Source organism: Pteropus medius, unplaced genomic scaffold, assembly GCF_902729225.1.
Source record: "Pteropus medius unplaced genomic scaffold, Ma_sr-lr_union100, whole genome shotgun sequence".
Lineage (NCBI taxonomy): Eukaryota > Metazoa > Chordata > Mammalia > Chiroptera > Pteropodidae > Pteropus > Pteropus medius.
In genome coordinates this window covers 6440757-6460766 of record NW_024351647.1, presented here as the reverse complement: position 1 = coordinate 6460766, position 20010 = coordinate 6440757, and the positions used below count along the sequence as shown (strand labels likewise).

Sequence of the window (20010 nt, the reverse complement as noted above, 5' to 3'; positions counted from 1 at the left end):
ACTAGCTGATAGCTTATTTGGTCAAGAAGTATTTGAGCAGATACTTTAAAATCAGACTCCAGCAAGCGAGAATGTCCTCAGTGAGGGAATTCACTTCCTAGCTACATACAGCACAGCCTTGTCTTTCTGTAGAGGGTTTGCTGTTGAGTTCCCACCCTCACCCCCACCAACCCACCCCTATCCAGGGCTGCTTTAGAGGCAGAGTGCAGCCCTTGAAAAAAGCAAGTCCTTCTGGGCCCTGTGCATTAATGCTGCAGGTGCCACTCACTGGGATGCAGCACCAGCGATGGAAGGGGAGGGAGTGGGACTGGGGAGCCAGCGGAGACCAGGGTTACTCTCTGGGAAGCTTTGGCAATGGCTGCTTTACTTCTGAGCAGTCCCCAAGCCAGTCCTGTTTCCCCTACAGTGCATCCCTTCTCATCTCCTTTTCTTCCGCATCATTTTCCTTCTCTGCTAAGCTCAAGGTGGTGGAAAGGCATAAGAAGAGCGGCATCATTGAACTTCAGACCCGAATGACCAATACCGTCAGTGACGGCTGAGGAGAGTGAGGGCCTGTGTACATCAAATGAGAGGATCTACAACAGGCTGTTTTTTTCCCCCCAGTCAACAGTCTCACTGTTTTTACCAACCACAGTGGCCAATGAGGAGAAATATTGTATTTCTTCCCTTTAGTCTTGCCTTTTGAGGAGGAGAAGGAAATAAGCAGCTCTTGAAGGATAAAACAATGCCATAGGGCGAGTACTGATGAAAAAAATATGGGTGAAAATCAGGGACGACAAGGGGCAATACCAAATCTGAGAGCACATTTTAGTTGACTCAAGGAAGTGAATCTAGGAAACAGCTAGTCCAGTGTTGTCTTGGTGCTAATTAACCCCTTATTCCTCTCTTTTCCTTTCCCCCACCAAAATTAAAGTCATGATCTCATCAAAGTGGATTTCTAAAAAGTTAGTCTGATGCAAAGGCAATCCTTGGGACAAAAGACAGTTTTCCAGTGCTGCGCTAACTCAAACGACACACATGTCCCTGTCTTCTCTGTTATTAATTACTGAGAAACCTGAGTCTTTACAAGCTCAAGACAGAGCATTTTCTAGTCTACAGCACACGATGATGCCAATTAGCTACTGGGCCAAGAGGGATAAAAACTGTTCTCCTGGCCTCCCGTTAAAAGCTCTGTAAAAAGTAAAGCCCAGAAGTTTGCCAATTAATGCTCTGGGCTGTGAAATGGAAATACCAGAGCGAATGACCTTGGCCTCTAGGCCTAAGAGAGACTGAGCTGGGCAAAGGCCTATTGTCATAATGCTTTTCTGGTCATTATAGCCCCCCAGGGGGCGGTGTGGGTGTGGACCACTAGGAGCAAGTGTTAAGAAAAGGCTCCATAGCAACCAAAAGATCTACTCAGAGTTTATAACTGGATATGGAAACTTTTTCCTCTCCTCCTCAGTTCTTACTGCCTAGGACAGTATTTTCCATTGGTCAGTGGTGACAGACTGGAGAGGGTTCGATGTGTATTTCAGTTTTTGTTACTTCTTAAGTCGTTCTCTCAATTTTTTTTCCCATGGATTGGGGGCTCATGTTTCTCAAATATCTATTGCCAGGGACGCTCAAGCTACAACTGGAAACCAAGTATTTGGTGGTTCCCTTGCAACCCTACAGATATTCCTTAGCCAAAGAAACTTCAGTAAAAGGTGGTAGAGAAATGGTGAGTTTTATTGTTATTTCCTCCCTAAAATCCACAAGAACTAGGGGAAAAATTGGTAAGAAATTTGGATCTATGCTGAAATTAAAATAATATGTGATAACTTCAAACCACAAAGTATGGGCCAAATCAAGTGAGGATGCTGAAACAGGAACATACTTTCCGGACATAGAACAGAGTGTAGAAATCTTTGGAAGTAAATACGGGGATTGTGAGGAGCCCAGAATATGAGTTTTCACCTGAAACAATGAGGATTAAGGGTGTGAGCAGACCCTGGGAGACCTGCTGGACAACATTTGGGTGGGGCCCAGGTTCCATATTGCAGAGTGGCAGACAAGACCGGGGTAGGTGTACACACCATCTGCCATGATTCTGACCTGGACTCCTAGCCTGGAGAACCCACTGGAGGTGAGGTACAGCGGAAGAGTGAGCAGTTATCTATTTCGTAGCTACTGACCCAAGTCCTCTAGAGTAGAGAATAAACACACATTAAATCACTAAGCAAAAATCCTATGAATATAGAACAGACTAAGAATTTCACCAACCTCTCACCTGGGCCAGCTGCTTATTCTTGCAGAGGGAAGACACCAAAGGCTAAGGGCGGATGCACTACTAGTGCTAAAGGCACTGCTGGTTTAGCGAGAAATAGTCCTGAGCCAGCTTCTCAGATTTGAAGCACGCACACACTCAGACACGCATGCATACTCCTTTTCATTCTTGAGAAATAGCAATGTATCTAATGACTAAGAAATAAAGATAAACATAGTTCAGAAGAATTATACAAAAAAAAAAAATTTCTCTATATACTCAAAAATAATAAAACAAAAAAGTCAGTAACACAAAGAAAATATGAGGAAAACCATACAAACACAAAATAGAAAAGAAGAATTAGCTGAGAGAAAATGAAAGATGTGGAAATTAAGGGAAAAGCCAATAAATATACATCATTTCCTTCCCTAAACAACACATAAGTAAAAAAACCTCAACAACTATATAATAAAACAAATATTTGTTAAATAAAGGAAGACCCAATTCTGAAGACTGAGAGGGCATATTAAGTTTTGAAAAGAAGCCCAGGGGACCGATAAAAGAATAACAACCTCAGGACATGGTATAGTGATGTTAATGAGCTGGAAGACAAAGAATCTAATGAACAGCCAGCTTTCCCTTTCTTACTGCAAAGTCATGTGTAAGTGGAATAAATCACCTGGTCCAGAGAATATATGTCACACTACAAAGAAGCAAAATCTGTATGCTTCTGAGGGAAGAAAATTATGACCAAGGATTTTATACCACGGACTATGTTCACATATAATGTCAAGGGAAGATATTCCAAAATATGCAAAGACTCAAGAGTAAGAGCTCTTACAGAAAGTACTCAATAATGGATCTGGCCAACTAAGAGATAAGGCAAAATAAAAATTTTAGAATGGGAAAGTCAGGATTCAAAATAACTGGCTATAAAATAAATCATTTAAATACAAACTAAGGCAAACAACTCAGAGAATATTGGCTCTAGGATAGAAAGTAAATATTATAAGAAATTATATAGTAAAAAAGGGAAGATAGAAAGGATAGGCAGTAGCTAGGAATACAGTGTACTAAATTTGCTTATTTTTTTCTTAAGTAGAGAATTAATGATTTGTCTAAATGATAAATTTAAAAATGAGTCAGTTGTATGATAAAGGAATTCAGTTTTTAACCTCATCCAACAAAATTACAAAGCAATATTATCCCACATGTGTAAAAATGCACATGTACAGAAAACACCTGGAATGATACACACCAAACTGTTACTAGTGGCTTCCTTTGAGAACTGGATCCAGCTGTGTGTGTATGTGTGTGTGGTGGCATGGTGGTCTGGGACGAAGAAAACAGTAGGCTTTTAACTTTATATACTTGTATACTGTTTTTTTTTTTGGAATGTCTTATTTTTACAATACAAAATAAAAGAAACAAAAGTCATTAATACTGGCAGCATCACAATTCTTGGATTTTAAATCTTTAATTCATTAACTAACGGATAAGGGGCAATAGGGGTAGCCTTGATCTAGGTGGTTCTTTAAACTTTGACTTCTACCAACATGCAGTATACGACACAGGCACCATATTCACAGTGCTGTGGAGAGCAGATATGCAGTAAAACTGGAATGAATATATGAATAAAGTATAAAAAGCCATATGAAGAGCAGTCTTTTTCTGGTCTGACATTTCAGAGTTGACCTTTAACTTTTTTCCCAAGAGAATATTGCATAAGTTTTCCAAAAAATTATACAAAGAAACACATATAGATATATGAATATATACACATATAAACTGAGAGAGTTAAGATATTGAGAAAATATTCACAAATGCTTAATGAAAGAACTCAATTAAAGACTCCTTACCTAAGCGCCATTCAGTATTAAATGAAATAACATTAATTCTCTTGTTGCTTTGGTATAAAACATGGTTAAAAGTTTTTGTCTGCCTTTGTCTTATTTCTAAATGACAAAGCTATTTATCCACGTTTTATATAAAACAAATAAGGGAAGCTATGCGACTATTAAGACTTAAAATCATAATCAGAATAAATTAGGCACTAGATCTTCAACTAATTTCTTGAACTCTGGAAGCTATTTGGAAGCTGTAATTATGAAAATGGACATTTGTTCAACATTTTTTGGTCACTAGTACATAATTTCAAGTCATTAGTGCACTAGCCCTTAAAGGAGTGGAAGGCATTTTTTGCTTTATTGAGAAACTGCAATTAGAATTTTTGTAACTTCTGATGTGAAACAAGGATTCACTGTTGGTTTGTTTGATTAAGGCATCATAAACTAAGGAGGCACATGGAGCACAGAACCAAGGGATATTCAGATTAAGTAATTTTAAGCACAAATCGAATTTCTTCCAGTTTCCTCATTTGAAAGGGCAAAAAGAAGCGGGGAGAAAAAGTCTTCTGAGGATAAGACTAAGTCCACAGTTTCATTAATGCTGTGTTTATCCTTCTGATCTTCCCCATGGATTTAAACAGAACACAACACAACACATAGCATTTGATGGTGAAAGCAAAGGCCTCGGGGCTCCAGGCAGATTAGAGAGCAAAGGTGGAAGTCTGCAAATCGGCTTGTTCAGATTCAGGATTATTGAATAACATTTCTGCTACTGAAGTGTGGCCTTGTTTAAAACTACAGCAAATCTGACAGCCGAGAATGGTCAAGGTCCAGGACTGTGGGACACAGAAACTCATTAAACACTGAAGCAACTGCCTCGTGTCCCTTGTGCTTCCCCAGCAAGCTTTAACCACAGGAACTCTGGGAGCTATTCGGAAGCCGTGGTTATGAAGAAATAGATATTTCTTCGACATTTTTTGGTCACCAGCACATGATTTAGCTTGGCTATATTGCTCCTCCAGCCACAGACATTCACCAGCTATCTCCACAGAAGTCATAAATCTCAAGAGTCTCATTATACTTCTTAATACTGCCATAAACATCTCATAACCTAGGCTAAAAATCACCATCCCGCTTCAGTGAACATTTTGATTTTGTTGGACTGATAAGACGCGATTGTTGTTTAAAGACTGTTAGTAACATTTTTCTGAGCCTGAAAATGTTCACCAATTACCTTTCAACATAGATGTTCTTTCCCGTCCCAAGGGAGTAGAGGCTGCACAGGATGTGGTAGCATGAAATCTGCACATCACCCACTGAAAAGAAAAAAAGAGCCGTCATTACCATGCATCCATCCTAGCTCTCCTGTCCCGCACACAGAAACGGTCCGCCAACAGAAAAAACGTGGTGCCATCACCCAAGAACCATCATATTTCTTCCTCTCCTCTTTTTAATGACTACAGCCCCCTGTCTACCCAGATGCTTGTCGCTGAACTGGGAGAGAAAACTCTGGCAAAAAAATACCCCCCATTGAGCCATCCAAGTTCTTTTGTGGGGCTTATGATGCAGATCAGTCATGTTGCTTCTCAGGGAAAGGAAATCACATAACCAATGTGCCTTTCCACATGAGATTTTTTTTTCCCCCAGTAGAGGGAGACACTGTTGTCAAATTTTTTCCAGAGCAATATTTCTTTCCTTTGAAAAATTTGAAGTTTAAATGATCCTTTTGTTCATTTCCTAGGAAGATATGTACAATGTCTCTACCTCCTCAGAGATAGAGCAAAATTCCTCGTGTCCACCTGTCCCAAGTTCTCTGATGAATGCTTTTGAAAAGGCAACTCAATCTGATCATGGTTTTGCCATGATTTCTAAGGGAAGAGTACGTTCTATTAGGAACTCAGAATTAAATCTGCAGTCTACATGCCCCTGGTCATGTCAGGCACTCATAACAAGGCTGGGGCTCATTTAACACAATGAGGACTAATTTAAGTTTTAATTTTCAGTAAGGAGGTGCATTGTTTCCATAACAGGAAATAATAAGTTTGGATGTTCCCCCATCTCTCCCCCCAACCCCATGACAATAACTGATTTTCAATTGTTCAGAGATATGGGAGACACAGCCTTAGCTGTGGACAACTGGTTAAATTCAATAAAATCACGTGTCAACATTTGGAGTATGAAATAAGTTTGGTGGCAGGATATTTACACAAGGGGGCTATACATGGCACTAAATGCAAACTAAAATAAAACCTGCTAACTATGGTCTTCTGAAGGCTCAGATAAGAAAATGTTAGTACTTTTCCTTTGCTCCTGGTATTCAAAGAACAAGTCAGGTCTTTTTAACAGGAAAATCAGTGTCTGGAAAACCCTAGGCGCAAACCTATGCCTCTTGCTGGGTTACTCAGAAAATCTTTTCAAATTAAGTGGGAACACGATGACTGGGAGCTAAACTCGTAGGTGGAACATTCTAGTCCCGCATAATAGTGGAAAAAGATGATATATGACATACTCAAATTTAAGGATTTCTTCCTCTCCGAGAGTCTACTACTTGATTTTCAAACCTAAGAAGAATAAAATGTGGAATAATTCTCTCCCTACTCTGCCCTCAGTGAACCCTCATTGAACAAGCTACATACTTCCTATCTGTGGCCACATGCGTACAAATCTATGACACATGGCGATCTGACTCACAGAGTAAATCCGCCCCAAACTGATGTTGAGCAACATGCTCAAAGATGGACGTCAGGATGGGGAGCAGCGCCACCGTGGTGTAGTTGATGTTCTGAGAAACACCTTTAATCTGTGTTCTGGAATGGGTAAACTTCCCAAGCTTCAAGTTTTCCGAAGTCTTCTCTAAGTCTTCTGCAGCATTTTCGAAGAAGGCTCGTAAGCCGGCTTTCACCAGCTCGGAGCCTGACTTCATGACAGTCCTGGAAGCAAGCAATGTGCAAAACCAGAAGCATAACCCGAATCTGCGGCCAATCCCCTTCTTGAAACCCGTGACTTGCAGTGCAACCTGGGCAGATATTTGACACTCCAGTCACCTGACACTAGGTCAGGAGAAGCAGAGAGAGGAGTTGGCATCCAGGAAGAAACCTGGATCCCACACTCCCAAAGCGGGTTTGGCAACTGGATGGTGTGCTCGGTTTGAGAGAATGTGTGCTCAGCTCTTCAGGAAATGTAGATGGCGATTTAGAATGAAACTGATATTGGTCACCTGCTATCAGAATCTTGGTGCAGCTGGCTACACATTTCCATAAATATCTACTTAAAAGGAGGATGAGGGGAGTTTTTCTTTCAGATCATTATGGGATAAGCAACTTTTATTAGGCCTAGCTAGTAATATTGGAATTCCTGTGATGCAGGACCTTTTAGCAAGAAAGAAAAAATAAGTCAAATGAAGCTTAGATTTCTGTCAGCTTGCAGGGATGTCCTAGCTTGGAGAAAGAAAAGGGGGAGGGACGATCAGCCTCTTTTAAATCAGACCACTGGAAAAAACCACATGAGCATGGAGATTAGCTATGGGTTTCTGAGGCTTTCCCTCAAAACCACTTTATAAAAGAACTGGAACAAAGCCTCCAAGTTATCTATTACTTCCCACGTTTCTACACTATATTCACAAGACTATGACAGGCACCCTACAAAGACAGTTGCTTTTTATCTACGGTATTTTCACAACCATCATCTGACCAATCAGGAAAATAAAAACAAGGAAAGTTGGTGAGGCTTCCTTGCTCCTACCCTGTAAGTATCCATGAACTATCATTTTCCTAACTAGTCTAAGGTTTTCTCAGGAATGACAATTGAACACATTTTTAAAAAAGCGGACTCTCTCTCAAGGTGTTGCACACGTTTCTGGGAGAAGAAAAATCCATCATCACAATTGCAAGGGATTTCAGTCCCCTGGGAGGCTTTGTTCTGATCCCGCTAACTGTTTTAACATCTCCACAATGTGTTCATTTCTCTCAAAAACGTGAAAACCCCCTTTAATTACCCTTAACATTTTTTTAGTAACTATTCTTTGTGGTGAATTTTCATCTCTTGGCCATTCTTTCAGGTTGATGTTTCTCTTCTGCATTGGGTTTTGGGATGTGTGTCCTCCCCCAAATTTGACAAGGGCCCTATATAATGAGTGTGCTAAAGGAAGCTCCTTGTTAATTATTTTCAATTATTCTCTCATTTTATCTCATCAAATCATTTGTTTATATTGCCAGAATTTACGCGCGTGCGCGTACACACACAATTTAAGACAGCCTTTCTTGTTCAGCCATCTTTCCTTACCAGACCCTCAGGCCGTGGGCTCAAACCTAACTTTGTCTCTGAACATTTGGTAATTGCATCTCCCTGATTTTCCTTCCTTAGCCATTTTGACCTCAGAGTGCTATGGTTCCACTCTCCCAGGATGCTTATGGTCTCGCCACCATCAGGCAGCTCTTCCTTTTATTGTAGAGAAATAGGTAAAAAGTGGCACTTTGCCACGTTATACATTTTATCTTCTGGAAGATGAATGTCTAAGAGAAGACAAGAATTGATCAAACGCTTAGCTCAGCATTCAGTATGTGCCATGACAGTGGCTTTCCATCACATGAACCGAGAAACAGTGCTAATGTCAGGGTAAGACTCATCTCTTCCCTGTCTCTCCTCTCTTTCCCGCTCCAACAAAGCAGCGACATGTTTCTTCTTCAGTACAATGATAAGTGAGAAGAAAGGGTTAGGGAGAGAGTCTTCAGAAACTATTGGAAAAAATGGGGCAGACTTACCTTGTGTCAAGTGTCTGAGCTAAGATGTGAAGACAGCTCACCATTGTAGTAGAGTCACTCCCTAGGATCAAAAATATCACCTGTGACTCCCCAAACCATTCAGCTTGTCTTTCAAATGCAATCTTTTCAATATGCATAAACCACAGCAGAGCATGATTAACCACTGACACACAGTGCCAGGCCTAAGTTCAGGGACAATGCATTTATCTCTGGCCTGACACATCTGCTTGATGATGAATGGTAGAGGCAGAGCTTAAAACATTCATTGGTGTGGAAAATCTGAGCTATTAAAGGGATAGAGAGGTCATTTATCATATTTCGGACCAATTTTCTGCGGTAAATTTAGGTGACACCTAGTCCTAAGCCTCAGGTTGTCGGCAGAAGCCACAAATAAAGGCAAAATGTGAGTTCAGGATAATTAAAGGGAGGAGTGCAGCTTTTAGCAATACCTCTTTTCACTTACCAAAGAGGGAAATCCTGTGTCGAACAAGAGCAGCAAGTTTGCAGAACAGGCTGAAGCAGAAAAGAACTTGAGTCCGAAAGGCACAGAGATTCAAGGCCTACTTTGTACCTCCCCCACCCCCAAGCTGTAAAACAAAGAGCGCTGAACGGCACCCTAGGAAGATGCACCACGTTCCTCTTTAAGAATCCTCTGGACCACACCAGGAAAATGCACGGTTCCCGTTGTCTTACCGGAGAATTGTGAAAGGGACCGACAGGCAGCTCCAACCTTACAGAAAACAATCCTTCTGCAACAGTTACAGTATTTTGCAGTGAGATGGTTGCTGCAAACCATCCCTTGCTATAGAGTACCATGTGCTGAAACGTTCATTTGTATGACATTCAGGAGTGTGCTAGGATTCTAGAAGGAAGCATCATTTTTGCCAACCATTTTGCAGTTTTCACTAGGGGTATGAGGCCTCAGTTGAGAGGTGGGCAAGAAGTTGTGACTGGAAGAAAGTCAATGGTTCGGGTCTGGGCAATGCTGTGTTGAGACAAAAACACTGTCAGAAACTGCTTTTCTGTTATCTCTCATTTGCCTGTGGGCCTGACCGGGTTGCTGTTCTAGCTGTGTTTCTGGAAGCCAGGAAGCCCATTCGCGTTTTTGTGCTTTCTGACCCTATCCATGCTTCCTACACATATTTCCTGCCATGGAATCCCTTGACAGTCCACCCGTGTCTTATTGTTTTACTTTCCACACTATCTAATAGAGGACTTTGTACAATTAGGAAAGAGCCCCCAAAATGTTTCTGAACATGCTGCTGCTGGATCCTGTCTAAGAGCACTTGGCTGTCATTTAACCTGTGTTGCTCATGTTCTTGGGAGGAGATTCTACAGAACTCTGACATTATTTGATACTGGTACAGCTAGACAAGCACTTGGAAATCCCTTCAGAAAGCCGTCCTTCCTGGAGGAATGGAAAGAGGGCAGGTCGAATAAAACACCTAGTACGGGACATGGGATTCCAAGGTGAGGCTGAGCTGAGGTCCTTCCCAATCTCTCTCCAAGCTTGTCATGTGCTTCTTGCCCCACATCGGGCAGAAGTCTACTAGAGCAGGGGTCCCCAACCCCTGGGTCAGGGACCGGTCTGGTCTGTGACCTATTAGGAACCGGGGGTGAGCAGTGGCTCAGCAAGTGAAGCATCATCTCTATTTCCAGACACTCTCCAGCGTTAGCATCACCACCTCAGCTCCACCTCTGATCAATAGGCATTAGATTCTTATAAGAGCACCGGTCCCTGGTGCCAAAAAGTTTGGGGACCACTGTATTAGTGGACGGTTCAAATGGAGAAGACATATACCTCAAGTGTTGGTGGGGATGAGAATTTGCTCACTTTTGCATGGTTTTCAGTGAGTACCCTGAGCCTTTCTGGGCTGTCCACTAGAAATCACAGCCAAAGTCTCTCATGGCTGCTCACTTGTTTTTGTAGTGGAAATAAGTTTGTACCCCTAGTCTGGTCCAGGCTTAAGAGAACTCAGAATAAGTTAACAGAAATTTGGCAGCCAGCTAGTGTGAAATGAATTATGGGCCACTCCTTCTTTTTTTCTCTTCTCATGGTCTGCCCCCGTCCCCGAGATATGTATCCAATGGTAACTCATGGAGCTGGGGGAGGGGGACAGCCTTGAGGAATGTGAGTTCTGTGGCTCTGACCTGACTTGCTGGGCTTTAAGTGCTGAAGCCACTTAATGGCTCTGTACGTTAGTAGAAAGTAATCATACAACCCTCTTGGTGTTTAGAATTAGGGGCTGATAAACTCAATAATTTCTGGTGAAGTGCTTCAAAGTAAATGCATGCTCTGTATAAATGCAAAATATCATTTTTTTCTAGCTAAAACAGATGGTTGGGTTGTTTGAGAAGAAACAGATCAACTCAGTGGCTCCCCTTGCTGTCAGATGTGCTTTCTGAGGCATGCCAAGGCCAGGGCCTGAAATTTCCAAAGGCCCTTTATGCCTCGCTTGGGGCCCATGATTTAAGCAGAAGCATCGTCCTTAGCCCAGAGTTGTGAGCAGCCAGAGTCCCCAGGCACTTCCCTCCCATCTCAGACTCTGGAGCTGAGAAATTAAAGGGATCCCAGGGGAGAGAGTCTGGGAAGCACTGGTGAAATGCATCCCATGTAGAAGAGGTAGGGTGAGGGCGAAGGATGCAAACAAGAGGGGTCTGGAAATGCGCAAACACCCAGTGCAGACACGATTGCTTCCATGGAGGGCAGCAAGCACACTGATGGATCTGAAAGCTATTTGCAAGGCTGATCAGCTCCAGGTTGTATTCCAGCCGTCACAGATGGTGCCTGGCTGAACAAATGTTACATTTCCATGAATTAATAATGAAGAAAAACACCTGCCCTCTGTTGGATTATCTGAATACCTCACTTTGTCTCCCAATTCCCTAACTTCTTACAAAATACACTGGTGCATGCTGAAAATATTCAGGAAATCTTTGGTCAGTAACTGATTCTGAGTGTATCTCATTTTGATAGCATGAGTCTCTGGTTTCTTAATAAATGAGATTAAGTAATTATAGTACAGAAAAAATGGCACTTGATCTGGATCAGAGAGGGCTGGGCTTTTATTCTTACTACCTAGGTCACTTTTCGGTGCTGGAGTGAACCTGATCAGACCTCAATTTCCTCATCTGCGAAATGCGGATCATAATATGTAGGCAGCTTTCTTCGAATTTAAAGCATTGTGATATTTCACAGTGATATGCAAGAGGGCAACAACTTTTACATATGAAAAATGAAGCTCACTGCTTAGCCACGTTGTGGTTAATAAATGCTAGCTCAATTCTAAGACTGAATATCTCCCCGAAGAGCTGGGCCCTTAGTAAGTATAATACACACTGCTCACCATCAGTGGATGCTAGAGAAAGAGTTGACAGTCTGCCTTCATTACAGTGCTTAACACTTGGCCATTTAGAAGTCTAACCCCTTTCTTGTCATTTATAAATCAAATATAGAGAGAACCAGAGGCATGGTAGAATCGACTTCTTAGTCTGATCACAGGGCATCCCCTTTGTTCCTATCCCTGTTGAAGGAACATGTTATGCACCGTGGAATGAGAAGGGAGTCCAGTGCTTTCGAGGAAAAAAAATTTTCCTATTAGGAGTTGAAACCGAATTATGTCACTCTAGATTTCAAATGTCAGATCATCCACACAAGAACTTGTAAGAATTAACATTAAAATTTTAATCTTAAAAAAACCTGAGAATGGAATTGAAAACAGTGTTATTCTGTTTCTTCTCAATGTTGTACGTTTGCTTTTCCCAAGCTTCAGAATTACCTTAACCTTTTTCTAAATTTCAGCATAGAAGTTGACCTGGGTATATAAATTTTTCTAAAGCTCTACTGAAACCCCCAAATGGTACACTTCTCTTAGTTGACAAATTAATATACAGATATTACTTTCAAAACCAAGATGATCCTCGAAACCTCTGAACTACCAACCATCAGGTTACAGTTCATTTCTCCAGAAGACTCACCGTTTTGTCCATGGTAACCTGAGGTTCTGTATAAATCATACCAGCACTATGACCTTCTTTTTCTTCTGTAGACTTACCTGGCCACCATTTCTTTCTCCTTATGGGAGGCGTACCCGCTGCTGCTCAGCGGCTTCAGAGGGGATGACAGGAAATAGAGGCGGTGATTGGTGAAGTACTGGTCCACCAGCGGGAGGAGAACCTGGAAAATCCACCAGAAATTAACTTCCAGGAAGCTAAGCAAAGCTCTCCCTTTGGTTCCTTTGAAAAAGCTCATTCTGGGTGAGTAAAAAGCCTCTGAGCACTGGTCCTGGAATTTCCAGGAAACTCCAGTTGATCTCAGTTATCAACACATTTTCCTCTTCTGTGTCTGAAACCAGAGGCCTAGTGGGTTTTGTGAAAGGATAGGGCCACCAACTAAGGGCCCCCAGGAAAATGAGTACAGCCCTGAGTCAGCACTTTCAGGGGAATCCTGTGGGACACATGCACTGAGATGTGGCTTCTTGGGGACAGCATATAAGAGGTCCACTTGAGGCCTGGCCTAGCATTACTAGCCTTGTACGTTCTGCCTATGCTTCTCAGAAGATGGCTATCCCAAGGCCTCACAGGTAATCAACCCTCTGTGTAGGGTTGTATAACAGAGACTGCTAACTGGTACCCAAATGCAGTCTCTCTTTCTTTCTCATAGCAATAGAAACACCCTTGTTTTAGCTGGGCACAAGGTTACCCAGCTAGAGAATGCCTTACCTAGCATCCCTTGCAACTAGGTGAGGCTATAATGACTAAGTTCTAGTTGATGGGGTAGAACTTTTAAAGAGCATTGCCTTGCCCTCCCCTCTCCTTTCCAACCCCTTCCCACAGATGGATATAGGTGAGCCTGTTTGGACCACACTGACAGAGACCACACCTTAGGAGATGGTGGAGCATCAGAGAAGAACATGGGTCTCTGGGTGATGGCATGGAGCAGAGCAGGCTGCCTATCTCCTGGGACCATCCACTTGTCTCGGGACTGTTACACAGCAGAGAAATACATGCCTGCCTCATTGAAGCCACTGGAGTTTTAGGTATCTTTGTTTGGTCAGCTTAACTTATATCCTAAACTATATGGATCCTAAGAAGAAAATGAATGGTTCAGTACAGAGAATCACTTACTTTGGCAAAGAATTTGATCTCCTGGTCATGGGGAGACTTTTCAGTTTTCCCACTGCTGACAATGGCTTCTATAAAGATACAAGTAACACAAAGTGAGCCTGAGTTAAAAAAACAAAAGCCATATAATTATAGCATTTTGTAGACAGAGCAGCTCTTCTAAAGGCCATAGAAAGGCTCTTTGATTTTCACAAAGTATGTTATATTTTACAAAGAACTTTGCAGTTGTGGGTAGTTATTTCTTGTGTTGATTCTCTAAGCTGTTTTACTACCCTTTCTCCACTTTCTTGATGAGAAAGGAGCTTCAGAGAGGTTAAGTCAAATGCCCACGATCACAAAGCAAAACAAAGAGAGAGTTAAAATAGGACGAGTTATGTAAGAAATGACAAGTGGTTCAATCAAACCCAGTAGGAAAATCAAGGATGAAACTGATTTTTAAAATTGGTGGAGGTGGGAGGGGCTCTCAGCCACTGTTTCTTCCCCAGAACCATATGTCTAAATGAATCATGACCAACTACAGTATGAAAGCATCATTCCTTGATAAATATCAAATTCTTTGACATTATGAGATATTATGAGAAGCACACATATTTGTGATATTTCACAATGATACTTACCCAAATGGGCAATAAACTCTTGAGCGGAATCAACATATTTCAGGATCTTCTTCAAAAATTTATAGGCAAACCTCTTCTCCATGGAGGAGGCATCCAGCTCCATATCCTTCATACCTCTAGGTTGGAAACGAGTAAACCCCAGGAAGTTACAGAGATAACTATGTGACTTTGGTGCATCAGCAAACCTACCTGTGTCAACTTAATTTTCCAAATGTTAATGGTTATTTTGGCTCAGTGACCTGACTCATCATTTGACAAATTTCCCCTTTGCACTTGGAACCTGCCTCTGTGTGCATGCTACCCCTGTTCTACAGTAATTTCTGAAAAGATGTTTTGAAAAGATCTTTATCATTTGTTTAACAAATATTGAGCTGGGGATAAAACAGAGAAGCAAGCAGGAATCCCTGACCTCGTGGAACTTAAATGATAGCTTTAGACAAACACAAGAAATATAAAGAACAAAATTTAAATTATATGAAATGCTGGGGATTAATAAGTTTTGTAAAGAAAACAAAAATTAAAGCAGGATGAAGGGGCCCAAGAGTATCCCGAGGAAAGAACTTTCCAGGCATAGGAAGTAGAGGTGCAAAGGTCCTAAGATGGGAGCTTTCATGATGAGTTGATGAAATGCAGCAGAGGCCAGTATGGATGGCATAGAAGCAAGCAGGTAGTCAGGGGAATATGAGGTAGGCAGTGGAGAAAGTCATTAGGGCCCTGTAGGCCATCCTTCAAATTTTGCTTTTGCTCTGAGATGGGAAGCTATTGAAAGTTTTGAATGGAGGAATGACAGGATATGACTTACACTGCAAATGAATTACTGTTTGCTAGGTATAAAGTTTACTGTGGGGACAAGGGTTGGAACAGGGAGCCTAGGTAGGAGGCTCTCCCGGGAATGAGGGTGACAAGATAGGTGAGAAGTGGTCAGGTTCGGAGTATCTGAAAGGTAGAACCGTCAAGATTTCCTGTAGGATTGATTGGATGTGGGTTGCGAGAAAATAGAGGAGTCCGGGGTTTTGGGCTTGGGCACCGGGAAGAATGGGTTGTTATCAAATGACGGGGAAGCTGAGGCTGAAGCAGGTCTGAGGCGTGGGCAGCAGGAAACTAGGCGTTCTCCTTGGTGACAGAGATCTCGCCTCCTCATCTGGACATCCAAGTGCCTACCGCGGACTCTGGCACCTGGTAAGTGGCCACTAAGACACGTTTGCTAAATTCAATTATCTTTTTCTTTTCTTTTTCTATTTCCTTGATTTTCTTTTCAGTTATAGTAAAGAGGAATTTTTCATTTCTGTGAGCAAGTTACTTATCAACAAATCACAGTAAGCCTTCATCTTGGTGTTAAGAACAGGATTAACATGACGATGGGAGTCTTTCTCAAATGCGTCCCTAGAGGGTGTCTCCCGCTGCCTGACCTTTCCTTCCCGACAACATGGCAAATAAGTTTTGTTCTTTTTTTATATGAGACACAATAGAAATACTTGTATAGATTTTTATTTGAGTGTTTGCCATTCAGTGGCAAAAATTCTATAGGAAACTGAAAGAAGAAACAGCGGTTGGCTCAGCAAACATTTCTTTTAGGAGGAATGGCTGCATCAGAAGAGGAACACTGGATTGTTTTTAATTCTACAAAGGACTTGGCAAGCATGCTCCTACATAGCACGGAGCCCACTACCTGCATTTGACCAGCAGGAAAACAGGTCCTACCTTTAAGACTTAAGCAGCCAAGACCATTCTCATGTAAAACATCTGATAATTCTGACAAACATTAAGTTTAAGATAAAACATCTTAGGAAATCATGATTCATTCAATCTCCCCACTGGAGCTGCATCTTCATAAGAATCAGCTCCTTTGTTCAGAGAATGTTTATGTCAGTTATGCTTACTGTTATTATGTAATTTAATTAAATATCACAGAAAACAACAAAATAAAAGCATAAAGAGAACTTTCGATTCTATGAGACTAAGTTGTATATTTTGCAAAGACTGCTAATTACAAATTTCCAAATATGTAGTTTTTAAAGTAGGTATGGGTGGGAAAACTGTAAAGGACGGGAGGAAATTGAAAAAAAATCTAGAAGAATACCGCACTTACATTGTTTTGTATGTGCCTTAATTCTTGGTACTCTTGAAGAAAGCCCGCATTCCAAAGCTTTGAGGATGCATTATGGATGTGGTTTATAACTCCATCGACAGAACAACATACTAAAAAAAGTCCTTGGCCTATAGCTCAAGATTTGTGAATGAATGCATGTTTACATGTTTTAAGTTAAAATTAAACGTTTAAGATATGTATGTGTAATTTGTCATAACTCTTTGCTATACTGATTTTTAAAAATTGCTATCAACTCATCCTGTTTATGTCAAAAAAGAGGGCTTCATCCTCCAAAATTAAAATGTTTTCATTTCAAAAGACTCAACTGCTATTCTTACTCTGATTTGTTTTGTAGGCAGGTGATAAAATGCCTGGAGAGGGAGAGGCCACATCCGCAAGCCAAATGCTGCCCACTAACATCACCTGGAAGACGACTTACCTAGAAACCACAATGCCGTTCACTTGGAGGAATTTAAACAGGTCCTGTGCCTTCTCTCGGTCCTTAAACTTTTCCTTGGCAGTCAAGGTGTCATATGGTACCAAGAGAGGGTGACTGCCACCACCTGGGGTCAGGAAAGTGAGAGATGACACAATATTTGGCACTTCCTTTGCACTTCTGGAAAAACATGCCTGCCTCCGTCAGCTCGCCTTCTGGGAGGATGTTGTGAACCAGGCCTACCTTTGCTCTCTAGCTCCAGCTTCTTCTTCTTGGCCCAGATGTTGTGATAGTTCTCAGCCACCACCTCCACCATTCCCTGTGTCCCACCAAGGAGACAACAGTCAGAGAGAAAGACAAATGGGTTCATCTCTGCAAGGCTATTTCAGGCAGCCTCAGGAACAGACCAACACCAAATGCTAACAGCACATTGCTGAGTGTCTATCATTAATTAGTCTGCGCTTATGCACCTCATTAGTTTTATATCTTCCCATACACAGGGAAAATAATTTCAAATTCTGCCCTTCCCTTGTAACTTATTATCCTGGCAGTTTGATGCATTTATGAGAAACATACATTTCCATTTGAAAGTGCATTGTGGCAGCACTTCATTTGTCAGGGGGGCTCAGTACTTTACTCCTGACCTGAAATGAGGGAGCTAGAAGTTGGGGTGAAGGAAAAATCTAGAATTCCGGAATGCCTTTAGCTTAGCAAATGTAAAATAATCACATCTTTGGGAAAACTGCTGCAAACAAAACTTCTCGGAATTTATCTTTATAAGGCTCACAAAACAGTGACCTGGAATGAAGAGTGTACTTTGGGAAGAAATTTTCTCTAAGGTCCAAAGAGTTGGTCCGATGGATTCTCTGAGAAGTAATTGCCCCTGGCTGGGGCCTGTCACAGCCACCAGTGTGCGTGGGAGGGGAAGAATGGGAGGCAGAAGGTTAGGGCTCTTAATTTCATCCACTAGGTCAGTGGTTCCCAACCTTATTGGCACCAGGGACTGGTGCTCCTATGAGAATCTAATGCCTGATGATCTGAGGTGGGGCTGAGTTGGTGATGCTAGCGCTGGGGAGCGGCTGCAAATACAGATGAAGCTTCCTTGCTTGCCTGCCACTTGTCTCCTGCTCTGCGGCCCAGTTCCTCACAGGCCACGGACCGGTCAGCGGTCTAGGGATTGGGGACCCTTGCACTAGGGGATATACGACTGTTCTTATCATTGAGGGGACCTACAGGAACCAGGAAAGCACCCCTTACCCAGGGGCCTTTTCACAGATTCTCTCTAAGCTGTTATTAGTTCTGTTTTGGGTTTTGATACAGTAATTTGCTGTTATGATGTTCTGCTAAGACTTTCCCTGTGGCCTCTGCCCAGTGTGGCACTCTTCAGTTTTGATATTTCAGTAGTGATATATTCTAGGCATTCTTTCCCTTCTTCTTTATTAAAAAAATTGTCTGGAGGGTAATATATCCTGCATAGATCCTGCACTTGGTTTCAGAAATCGGGTTACACTGTTATGAAGGTATCGACACTGACCTGGAGCTCTTTGGAGAGCACCACGTTGGACAGGTCCAGGGGAGCAGGGCTGTAGCTGTTGCCCTAGGAAAGTAAAGGTGGAGTCTCTGGGGCGGCCATTATTTTCTTACCAGCATCCTGACATCAGCTGCCAAAGACAAATCCCAAAAGACCCCCAGGGCTCCAATCCAGTGGTCCGTGCCTCTGACACCCCAGGGAGGATTTCCCCAGATTCCCCATGGCTCTTCTGGGCCCAGCGTCGGCCTCTGTCGTACCTGGCTGGCCTGGGACACGTTTCGAAGTTTCTCATTTTCCCGCTGTTGAGCTAGGGCGTCTCCCTCTTTGGTCCTCTCCACAGTCCAACCCACAGCCAGCATGGTTTTCAGGGACTCTCTGGCCGGCCAGCGATAAATTTCTTTCTCCTGGAAGGCAATTTGGGCAGAAGAGCTTTGCAGAGCAGGCCCCAGCATGCTAACTGGCCTGTGTCACCGTGGAAGTTGGATTGTGCAGAGGATGGGTTGCTAACTGCCTTCAGCTTCCTCTAGCAAGGTCAGAATACCCTCTGAAGCACCCCACCTGACACATGCAATCAGTTTTCTGTTGTTTTAAGTAGAAGAACCCACAGTCTCCTGCCTCTGGAGGGCATGTCCCAGACATTATCCACGTTTGTAGATAAAGAGCATGAACAGAGTGGCCCCTCTGTTTAAGGAGGGGACTTGTCAAAACGCGTCTGTGCAAAGCTCTTCTTTGAGCTTGGGAAGTAGAATTTCTTAGATTTAGAATTCTATTCACTCATTCATTCATTCATTCATTCATTCATAACACCTACAGCACCTGGTATTCCTAGGTGGTCTCCCATCCAAGTACTAACTAGGCCTGACCCTGCTTAGCTTCCAAGATCAGATGAGATCGGGCATGTTCAGGGTGGCATGGCCGTAGACTAGAATTCTCTTTAAAGCTATGCACAATTTTTATAGATGGTCAATATGCACACAAAGATACACATGCCATCCTTCATGTGTAACACTAGGTCTAAAGCTTACAAAGAACTCTTACTGATCACAAGATAGAAGTTCAGAGTTGAGTTGAACCAAATTTCTTAATTAAAAAAAAACAAAAAACAAAAAACCTGAGAGCTGCCTAGATGTCCTCGGGGACGCTCTTTTCTACTTCCTTTATCTTCCGTGACTGGAAACCATTTCTCTTTGAATTTTCTCCAGCAATTCACCCCTCCCCCTACCTCAACAACCTAAAAACAAACTAACAAACAAACAAACAAACAAACAAACAAAAAAACCCTTCCTTAGTTTAGTTGCAAGCGAACTACAAACACATTTTAGCCCAGCCTCTAAGCGCTGACTGGTGCTTCTTTCTCCAATGGGCTTTCGGAGCCAAAGAAC

The 20010-nt window shown here is 42.2% G+C and overlaps 1 protein-coding gene and 1 pseudogene across 1 annotated transcript in view; both read right to left on the bottom strand.

Moving 5' to 3' along the window:
- Positions 1–20010, bottom strand: part of RYR3 (ryanodine receptor 3) — a 466421-nt gene that overhangs the window by 69635 nt on the left and 376776 nt on the right. Inside the window, 11 exon segments of the mRNA XM_039843988.1 lie at positions 5306–5387; positions 6763–7001; positions 8832–8892; positions 9295–9344; positions 12887–13008; positions 13959–14026; positions 14573–14688; positions 17101–17224; positions 17341–17416; positions 18632–18694; positions 18886–19032. Of these exon segments, the coding sequence (XP_039699922.1) occupies positions 5306–5387; positions 6763–7001; positions 8832–8892; positions 9295–9344; positions 12887–13008; positions 13959–14026; positions 14573–14688; positions 17101–17224; positions 17341–17416; positions 18632–18694; positions 18886–19032 (1148 nt within the window).
- On the bottom strand, positions 19433–19551 carry LOC120587262 (uncharacterized; annotated as a pseudogene).